Source organism: Oncorhynchus tshawytscha, linkage group LG17, assembly GCF_018296145.1.
Source record: "Oncorhynchus tshawytscha isolate Ot180627B linkage group LG17, Otsh_v2.0, whole genome shotgun sequence".
In the NCBI taxonomy this organism is placed as follows: Eukaryota; Metazoa; Chordata; class Actinopteri; order Salmoniformes; family Salmonidae; genus Oncorhynchus; species Oncorhynchus tshawytscha.
The window spans coordinates 14,070,945-14,080,944 of NC_056445.1; the positions used below are offsets into that span (position 1 = coordinate 14,070,945).

The 10,000-nt window shown below is 45.8% G+C and overlaps 1 protein-coding gene across 5 annotated transcripts in view; it reads left to right on the top strand.

The window, feature by feature from the left end:
* The window catches only part of LOC112217173 (signal peptide, CUB domain, EGF-like 1), a 144,642-nt gene that overhangs the window by 92,406 nt on the left and 42,236 nt on the right, over nt 1-10,000 (top strand). For 2 of the 5 annotated variants that reach the window (XM_042300216.1, XM_042300217.1), the window contains exons 7-8: nt 1,803-1,856; nt 6,500-6,589. The exons of 2 other annotated variants lie outside the window; for them this stretch is intronic. In XM_042300216.1, coding sequence (XP_042156150.1) covers nt 1,803-1,856; nt 6,500-6,589 — 144 coding nt within the window. The remainder of the gene's footprint in view (nt 1-1,802; nt 1,857-6,499; nt 6,590-10,000) is intronic. One more of the 5 variants, XM_042300218.1, reaches the window with a different exon arrangement.

Below are 10,000 nucleotides of genomic sequence, written 5' to 3' on the forward strand. Positions count from 1 at the left end.
CCTGGAATGCATTTCAATTAACAGGTGTGCCTTGTTAAAAGTTCATTTGTGGAATTTCTTTGCATCTTACTGCGTTTAAGCCAATCAGTTGTGTCGTGACAAGATAGGGGGGTATACAGAAGATAGCCCTATTTGGTAAAAGACCAAGTCCATATTATGGCAAGAACAGCTCAAATAAGCAAAGAGAAACGACAGTCCATCATTACTTTAAGACCTGCATGTCAGTCAATCCAGAAAGTTTCAAGAACTTTGAATTTCTTCAAGTGCAGTCGCAAAAACCATCAAGCACTATCATGAAACTGGCTCTCATGAGGACCACCACAGGAAAGGAAGTCCCAGAGTTACCTCTGCTGCAGAGAATAAGTTCATTAGAGTTAACTGCACCTCAGATTTCAGCCCAAATAAATGCTTCACTGAGTTCAAGTAACGGACACATCTCAACATCAATTGTTCAAAGGAGACTGCGTGAATCAGGCCTTCATGTTCAAATTGCTGCATTGTAACCACTACTAAAGGACACCAATAATAAGAAGAGACTTTCTGTGGCCAAGAAACACAACCAATGGACATTGGACCGGTGGAAATCTGTCGTTTGGTCTGATGAGTCCAAATGTGAGATGTTTGGTTCCAACTGCCTTGTCTTTGTGAGACACAGAGTAGGTGAACTGATGACCTCTGCATGTGTGGTTCCCACCGTGAAGCATGGAGGAGGAGGTGTTATGGTGTGGGGGTGCTTTGCTTGTGACACTGTCTGTGACTTATTTAGAATTCAAGGCACACTTAACCAGCATGGCTACCACAACATTCTGCAGCAATACGCCATCCCATCTAGTTTGTGCTTAGTGGGACGATCATTTTTTAAGGGCAAGAAGGAGAGTGATGGAGTGCTGCATCAGATGACCTGGCCTCCGCAATCCCCCGACCTCAAACAAATTGAGATGGTTTGGGAGGAGTTGGACCGCAGAGTGAAGGAAAAGCAGCCACAAAGCATATGTGCGAACTCCTTCAAGACTGTTGGAAAAGCATTCCTCATGAAGCTGGTTGAGAGAATGCTTAGCGTGTGCAAAGCTGTCATCGAGGCAAAGGGTGGCTCCTTTGAAGAATCTCAAATATATTTTGATATGTTTGACACTTATTTGGCTACTACATGATTCCATATGTGTTATTTCGTCGTTTTGATGTCTTCACTATTATTCTACAAATGAAAAACCCTTGAATGAGTATGTGTCCAAACTTTTGACTGGTACTGACACTCAGTGCACATTAGAGAACATATTCATCTTAAAGCTGTTATTTCTCATCTGTTTTGCAGTAGATGTTAGAAACTGGTGAGAAGGGCTTTGTGATGAGTTAACTTCACCCCTGAGCCCTCTCTCCCTACCCCGGCCTCATCTTATTTATACACTCACAACAAAAGACAGAGGGGGAGAGATTGAGCCACTGATACATTCAGAGAAGAGAGAGAGAGACAGAGAGAGAGAGAGACAGAGAGAGATGGACAGGAAAAGTGAGAGAGCGCAGTAACACATTTACATTTTCTAGATAATCAACCAGCCTTAAAGTGCATTCAAATGTTTATTTTTTTTCTTGCAAATATACACAGTCATGTGAGTAACTTGAAACTGTGAGTAATTGAATAGAGATGGAGGGCGACATTTTCGCCGTGCAAAAGAGCACAAATCTGTGTGAAAATACCGTAAACCTTATTATAATCTGGCAGTGTGATTCAATTATACATTTTTCTTCAACGATCTGTAATCCAGCTGCCAGATTATAATAAGCTTTACAGTATTTTTGCACAGATCTGTGCTCTGTTGCACCCCGAAAATGTCGCCCGGAGTTTCACGATGACGATGGTGATTATTTCCTGTCTGGGGCCGGAAGACTGCTCACCCTGTTTTTGGAGATCGTGGCATGGGGAGAAGAGGGAGTAAAGAATTCTCCCCATCTAAATGTGTACTAAGAAAACAGCTTCCGGTGCATGTTGAAAATAGCTGATTTGCCATGTGACAGAGGAGAGTTGTATGATCAGTGTCTCATTCCTTTATGTGTTGCTCTCTCTGGCTGTCTGTATCTCTCTCTCTCTCTCTCTCTGTGTCTCTGTCTCTCTCTCTCTCTCTCTCTCTCTCTCTGTGTGTCTCTGTCTCTCTCTCTCTCTCTCTCTCTCTCTGTCTCTCTCTCTGTCTCTATCTCTCTCTGTCTCTCTCTCTCTCTCTGTCTCTCTCTTTCTCTTTCAATCAAACAATTACACCTGTACCTGTATGCACACTCCCAGACAAACACGCACTTTGCCTGCCGACAGAGTAGTCAGTGTAGTAGTAGTGTGTTAACTTGTCAGGGAGTGAAAGGAGGAATAGAGGGGGTTTGGGGGTTTGATCCCTAGGTAGGGCTGTGGTGGAAACTGGAAAATGAATAGTTGAGAAGTCTCAGAAGTTGAAAAACACATTCATCATCTTCATTACCCTGGAAAACTAGCCAAGTCTGTGTAACTCATGCCTATCGCTAGGCCTGAAAGACGCCAGGCCTGAAAGACGCCAGGCCTGCATGCCACTGTTTGCCAAATGGCTAACTTTTACGCCCGGCTGTCAATGTGGCCGTATCCCGTGGCTATGGTGGCTCCAAAGCCGAACAGAGAGGAAATGTTCATGATTTTTTTTCTGGGGGAATTTGCCTGAGATAAATGAGGTTCCAGGTAAGTGAAAGAGTTTTTCATAATTTTTTTCTTTGCCTTCCTTCCAACGGACTCCAGTCCCACATTTGGCTCGGAAGTTTGGAAGCTTGGTCGTACCAAATCTGATTTTTTTCTGCCTTTAAAAAAAATGCTCCAGTGTTTTTTGGGTGCACAGAGACGTTCCTGAACGTTCCCGGAGTGTTCCGAAGGGAGCCTGGCAGTGTCTGTCTGTCTGTCCATAACGAGACAGTGATTTACAGACTCCCTTGTTTCTCCATAGCTCCTAAACAAGGTTTATCCCGCCGAGTTGCAAAATCCATGGCAAGCTAAAGCAGATTGGCAGATACACAAACTCTTTTTCTTGTGTTACATTATGCCAGTTAGTCAAAGTCTGTACAGATGCCCCCAGAAGGAGTTAAACCATTTCTGGAGTTGACTAAGATCAGATGCATCTGAACACAATACCTCAGGTTACCCCAATTGGAGGCCCGCGGGCCAAATTTGTCCCACGGGTGGTTTTATTTGGCCCTAAAAGTTTTCAGAGCAAATTAAAAAATACATTATTATTATTATTTAATTTTTTTAATTGTTGGACATAATATTGTAAAAATGTTATTTAGCAAATCTGTTCGCAAGTATTCCCACGCATAATAGACGTGATTGCATACAAATGTAAGCAATATTTGAAATTATTGTTTTAGTCAAATATTATATCTGTTTGGGCTTCTTGCGGTCATTTTGCGGTCTACAAATGATTTGAAATTATGTTCCGGCATCACGAACATCCACTCAAGAAAAAAATTGGCTGCGGCAGAATTTAGTTGATGATGCCTGTTCTAACTGGAATTAAAACACACACACACACACACACACAAACACAGGTCTTCTATCATGTCACAAATAAACCCTTCTTCTGTGTGTTGTCATTCCTGCTGTGCTAGAACACTGGAGAAGCCCTCTCTCTCTCCCCACAAACAGATCACCTACCTACAGATCACCCACCTATACAGTATCATCAGTGCTGTGTTCTCACAGAACTGCCTTCATTTTGTGTCCATAACCTTCTCCTTTCCAGCCATGTGAGGAACAACGAAATCCACGAAAGAAGAGGAAGACCTCTGAAAGAATGAAAAACTCTGTTCTCCCTCTGTCCCGTGTCTTTTTCTCTCTGGCGAGAGGAAAGGCTCCTGGTCTGAGTGTCCCAACTGCTCTGTCACTGGGCCCACCTTTGACCCACCTTTGTGTAGTGCTGTCTCTGGTGATCCTCCTCTTCCTCCTCCTCCTCTTCCTTTCCTCCCTACCTCCTCCTGCTTTCTGGTGATAGTTACTGATTGCCTGTCTTGTCTGAGCATCCATGTTCAAATTCAATTAAAAAAGGATTAAATCCTTACCTTAAAGGAATTAAGATTATTAAAGGGAATTGAATTAAAGACTGGGGGGAACTAATAAAACAATGATACAGGATTAGAGTGAACATCTCAGTTGCAGCCTGATCTAACGTTACATAGAGCTACCCACCCAAACCAAAAACAACCCCCCCTCCTCCAACCTGAAATATGCCCCCCTCCCCCTAACAGTACAACGGCCTCAACCAGCAAACAAAACCCTGTTACTGTGGCAACCCCCAAAACCCACGTCACCCCCCACCCATCAGCACCTCCTCCCTAATCCACCTGTAGAGACAGGGACCAGTAACCCTGCCTGTTTCTCAATAACACCTCCGTCATGCCGTCATCCCAGCCAGCCGCATGCTTTCTCAATCTGACACGCTCTCCGTGTCTGTCAGCCCGCCCGTCTGTCCTCACCATACCTCTGTCACTAATCTACGCAACCCTTCTGCCTGTCTGTGTTTCTGTCTGTCCGGCTGCATGGGAGATCCTACTGTTCTGCATTTTCCCTTTGATTTCCTTTTTGTTTTTATTCAGATTTGTTTTTTCTTTCATTTTTCCCTCCTTGAATTGCAGTAACATTAATAGCAACCAACACTTGTCCCCCTGTTTTCTTACAGTGCATCGTTACTGGTTACCGTTACTGTTCTCCTCTTAGCTGTAGTGTACTGCTGTGGATTCATTCCTCCCTCTCTTCAGTGATTATTTCCTGTGGAAGTTCTGCTCTCTCTCTAAACATCCCCCCTCAGAAGGCCTCCTCTAAATGGACCTTAGAACTGCTGATTCCTTAGCCCCTTAGGAGAGTCCTGGGGTCCTCTCTTCTCCTCCTCCTCCTCCTCCTCACCCTTTCTTACACAACCACCCACTCACACACACACACACACTTTCACACGCTCATACACACGTGCACGCACCCTCACACTCAAGCATGCACACACTCACAAGCACTCACACCCATACACCAGCACATAATTGCCCAGTCACCCATATACACACACACACACAGGCATAAACACACACGCACATACATGCACACATTCATATACACACATGCACACACACACACACACACACACACACACACACACACACACACACACACCTAACCATTAGTTGAGAGCCAGAAAGCCTCCATTCATTTGTGAACACTGCTTCAGAGAGTCCTTCACTTTGTCTACCAATCCTTCCCAAACTAACCGCCTGAGAAAGACCAGTAACGGGCCAAGCCAGGGGTGACCAGGGGGGCTTTAGTTACCCCTTCCTCCCCCTCACTCAAAATCCCCCTCCGTAGGACTTTGTACATCAAAGACAGTCCTAGTTCTATTGTACTGAGTGGCAGTGCCCTGGCCTGCCCCCCACCCCCAATTCAGTGCTTCAGAGAGAGATGCTCATTCAGAGCCTAATGACTCTGACATCCCAGTGAAAGACACCCTCTCTTCCCAAGGCCCAGTAGCGCTCATCACCACCCCAGCCCATCCATTCTAACACAGTGGCTGCTAATGCATATCTGTGTTTCCTCAGCTGCATATCTGCATGTTCATCTTAACCGTAACCCCGGGCTTTCCCTTCTCACCCCCCTCTCCACCCCCAGCTTGGGAACATGGTTTCCAGCGTTGACTGTTAAAGCCAGTTGTGATGTGTTCCATAGACAAACAGGCAACCAGCGCTGCCCCCAGACGACCTCCTTCTCCTCTGTGCATGCCCTCTCCATCGCTCCCCCTTCCACTAGTCCCCAACCCCATTTATTTATGAGTGTTCCTCCTCCCGTTTACTTCTCCCATTGTGGCCCACGATGGGACGGGATTTCCTCTCTCTTCTTCTTCCCTTTTTCTGTCTCTCATCCTGTTCTTTCTTTCATTTTGTCATTCTGAAGTCCTTGTAGTTGCTCCCTCCCTCTGTAGTGTCTGTCTGATCTGGTGGCTAGCATAGCCTCCTACCCGTTCTGTTGTCATCCTCACCCCCCTGCTTCTTACCCAACACTCATGCAGCTTGTCTTGGACATGTTTGCTCATCCTTCCCTCTACTCCTCCTTCCTTTCCTCCTCCCCCTCTTCCTCCTTTTCGGATGTGAGGGAACCATTGCTGAGTGTGTGTGGCCGTTTGATATGGAAGACAGAAACAGCAACGGCTACAACAACCAACTCCCCCACACCCCCCTAAATTATATTTTTATTTGAACTGCTATTTTTGTCCCCTACCCCCACCCTTACCCTCATTTCAACTTATTTCGTTTGTTTTTTTGCTATCTGAGACTTTTGGATTTGTTTTTGGGATTAACACTCTAACAGGGATTTTGGCGCCTTTTCATGGCTTCTTGCTTCTTGGCTTTGGTTTTGCTCAAACGCCAAGAGGGGCTGACTTGACATCTCGGGCGGCAGCGGGCGGTGGACATTGGGCTTCTAATTAACCTTACTGCTCACTGTTTGTCACTTGTGTTTTAGAGAGAGATGAGGCTGCAATTGAGAGCTCTGAGTTCAATGCCACGTCAATAGCTGATGTGGACAAGCGGGTGAAACGGCGGCTTCTTATGGGTAACTCTTTTCTTCCTCTTTCTATGTGTTGCCATGGCGCTTGTGCTTGTATCTCCCTTCTCTCTCTCTCTCTCTCTCTCTCTCTCTCTCTCTCTCTCTCTCTCTGTTAAATACATTTGTATTTTTATGAGTCCTTGGTACCCTCTATGTCCACCCTCAAGGTCCCAGCCTGTTGGTAAACTTCTCCAACCCTGCTCCCACCTCTCCCCATCGCCCGTCTCGGCAGAAGATACATGTTCTCTAGATTTCCCACAGTAACTAACAGTTACCCCTATAGGCAGCTACACATCCCTCCAAAGATTAGACTGGTGGTCAGGCACCCCTCCTCAGGTACTGCAGACTCTTTACACATAACGGAAAGTTAATGGTCGACGAATAAGGTCTTGAAGAACACTGGACCATTTTGACTCGGTTTCATGTTCACTAATTTAGGCGAAAATCTTCCTGTAATATCTGAAACACCCTCAGTCCTTCCTTCCCCCTCCTCATGCTGATAACCATGGCTTGGAGGGGACAGTACACGAGGAGCCGGTCCATCCCATTATATCTTTGGCGTTGCCGTGGAGAACATGAGAGCTAGTATCTTTGAAGGGTCTCTATCAGCAGAGTCTCTTTGGATGACATAGCGCTTCATTCAATCAAATCCACCATCTGGAAGTCTCCGGGTGAAGACAAGTCATCGAACTTATGTTGTGAGAATGTCTTTTGGATTCATTTATTCAACAAACTCTACTGCAGTGCTTGCCTTGCCTTCTTCCAGATAGCGGTTTTGATTGAATAGACACCGAAGTCTTTAATATTGGTGACCTTTAACTTCCCATCCATCCTATAGCATCGTTTCCATCTCAGTCCCCTTGGCCAGTTACGTGTCCTAGCCTGACCCTTGCAGTACCAACATATCTGAAACCCTACTCCTCAAGGGATGTCTTTCAGAGGGCCCTTCACAGTTCATTATCACCATATGCCCCTTGCCATCTTCCCGTTTCAGACTGCCACCCTACTCCTCACGTATGCACTCGTTTGGCCTACAGTACTTTCATTCCAAGTGAGCATTATCACTCAAACAGCCACATCGTGGCATAAAGAGCTTTCATACAAGCCCTGGACACCGTTGATGAGAGACAGGCTCCAGATACTGTATCTACACTGTAGGTTCATCAACGGATGACTCGGTCAATTAGTATAAAACAAATGAAATGAACGCACAAATGAATAAAAGCGTGAATAGAATAACCCTTTCCCGACTCAGTGGAGGAAGATGCATCCCCTCAACAGTCGTGACTGACTGTTGAACGGAAATCACTCCACAGGGTTGGTGAGAAGTGACAGACGACATGGTTCTCAGACAACGCATGCCAATCAACTCCTAGATAACACCGTTCTGTACATAGTCTGTCCCTGTGACCCTTTCTTTTCCCTCTTTCAGACCTCGAACCCCCTGTGAAGTTCCACCTGACTGTTAAAGTGTGGTTTCAATATTTCTCCCTTGAATGGAAATATCTCAACTAATCTGGACTAACCACTAAACCAGACTAAATGCGTGAACCCCCACTAATATCTAACTGAAACTGCACTTCCTTAAACCTGGGAGCCTCGAGGCAGCATTTCCATCTTGGTTTCTTATGGTTCTGTTTCCTTTATTTTACATTATTTTGTTTTCAAAGGCAGAAATGGATCCTGTACAATGTACGTTGTTTACCAGCATGGAGACTTAAATCAGTCAGACATTCAGACATCCTGAGCTTGTATATACTGTTACTGTTATGGATTGGTGCCTGCAGGTTTCTCCCATACAGAGGCAGATCTTACTTCAACAGGTGACGACTTTGGCCTGTAAATTGGGGGGGGACAAAACTCCACCTATTTCCTCTAAAAGTGAACTTTTCCATCCTTCTTATCTTTCATCAGTTGAGGAATCTTTCCCCTGCCTGACTCAGTCCTGTTGTTTTCATACCTGATGATGTCACTGTTGATGCTCCTCCCCTTCATTCCAACACTGTCTATAACCCCCAGCTCTCATTTATATGACCTGTGTTATTGAGATGTTTTTAATCCCAACTTTTTTATTTGCAGTTTCCTTTTATACTTTACAGGTCTGATTAGTCTGATTGCCATGGAGACTATGGAAGTCTTTAGAGCAGCCCTGAAAGTCTGTTAGATTTGACACTGTGCTCCATTCGTCTGCCTGCTTTGACACACAGCGTTCCTGACTCTCTCTCTGTGCGTCTGCTGCTGATATTTTCTCTGCAGACACAGCCATAGGCTTTGTCCCATATCACTGGAGCCCAGATTGATCAAGACAGACTCAACTGGAACCTGGGCTATAATGAAATAATAGATGGAGAAAAGCCTGATAGAGAGAGTGACAGGAAAGAGTGAAGAATGTGAAAGTTCTAGCACAGAAAAAGCCAGGTCTTGTCAAAGTTCTACTCATTTAGGATTAAACCAGCGTGTGCTGGACACTTGATGAGGCTGGGTGTGAGAGCGGGAGAGAGAGAGTGTAGTGCTATAGCTACACAGACCTCGGCTGCTGAGGAGTCCAAATAAACCACTCACCTAGGACAGATGGCCTGAGCTGTGTGTGTGTGTGTGTGTGTGTGTGTGTGTGTGTGTGTGTGTGTGTGTGTGTGTGTGTGTGTGTGTGTGTGTGTGTGTGTGTGTGTGTGTGTGTGTGTGTGTATGGATAGCGTGATTTCAGGACGCGGGCACCGCTGACAGCTGGATTAGGTGCCCATGACAACAGTGCAGGGGGATCCTGTTAGCTAGGCCCTGCTGAAAGACGATCGTGCCCCTACAGCTCAGTCAGTATTTGTGTGGAGGGTTGATGAGACTTGGCATGATGCTTAATAAAGCACAACCACTCCTCTTTTCTCATGACTCCCTCTTAATCAATAGAACATGTGTCTTACTGAGAGAGGGAGAGAGAGAGAGAGAGCGAGAGAGAAGGGCCTGCATGGAGATTTGCCTGGTCAGCATGTCTGTGTGTGTGAGGAGTATGAGGTACGTTTGTGTGTGTGTGCACCCACTCTCTATCTCTTCACTCCTGACGTCAGCAGAGCAGATCAGTCAAGTCTGCCCAGAGCATGTGTGAGCATGGCAGGTATCTTATGAGGAGAGACAGACAGACAGAGAGACAGTGAGATGGAGGGGTGTGATGATGGGGTATTCTCAGCCAACACACCACTGGCCCTGCTGCCGCTGCTCACACAAACAAGACAGACGAGTAATCTTCATCTGTCACCACGGAGATGAGAGCTGGTTCCCTTGAACGGGTCCCTCCAACCGTCAATCTCCCCCAGAATGTCTCCCACGGAAACTCCCTCAATCCCCCACTCCCCTTTACAAAAAATAGGTGTTACCCTGTCCACCTTCCTCTCAGCTTCAGCATGTTGAAATTGAGACACAGGGAAG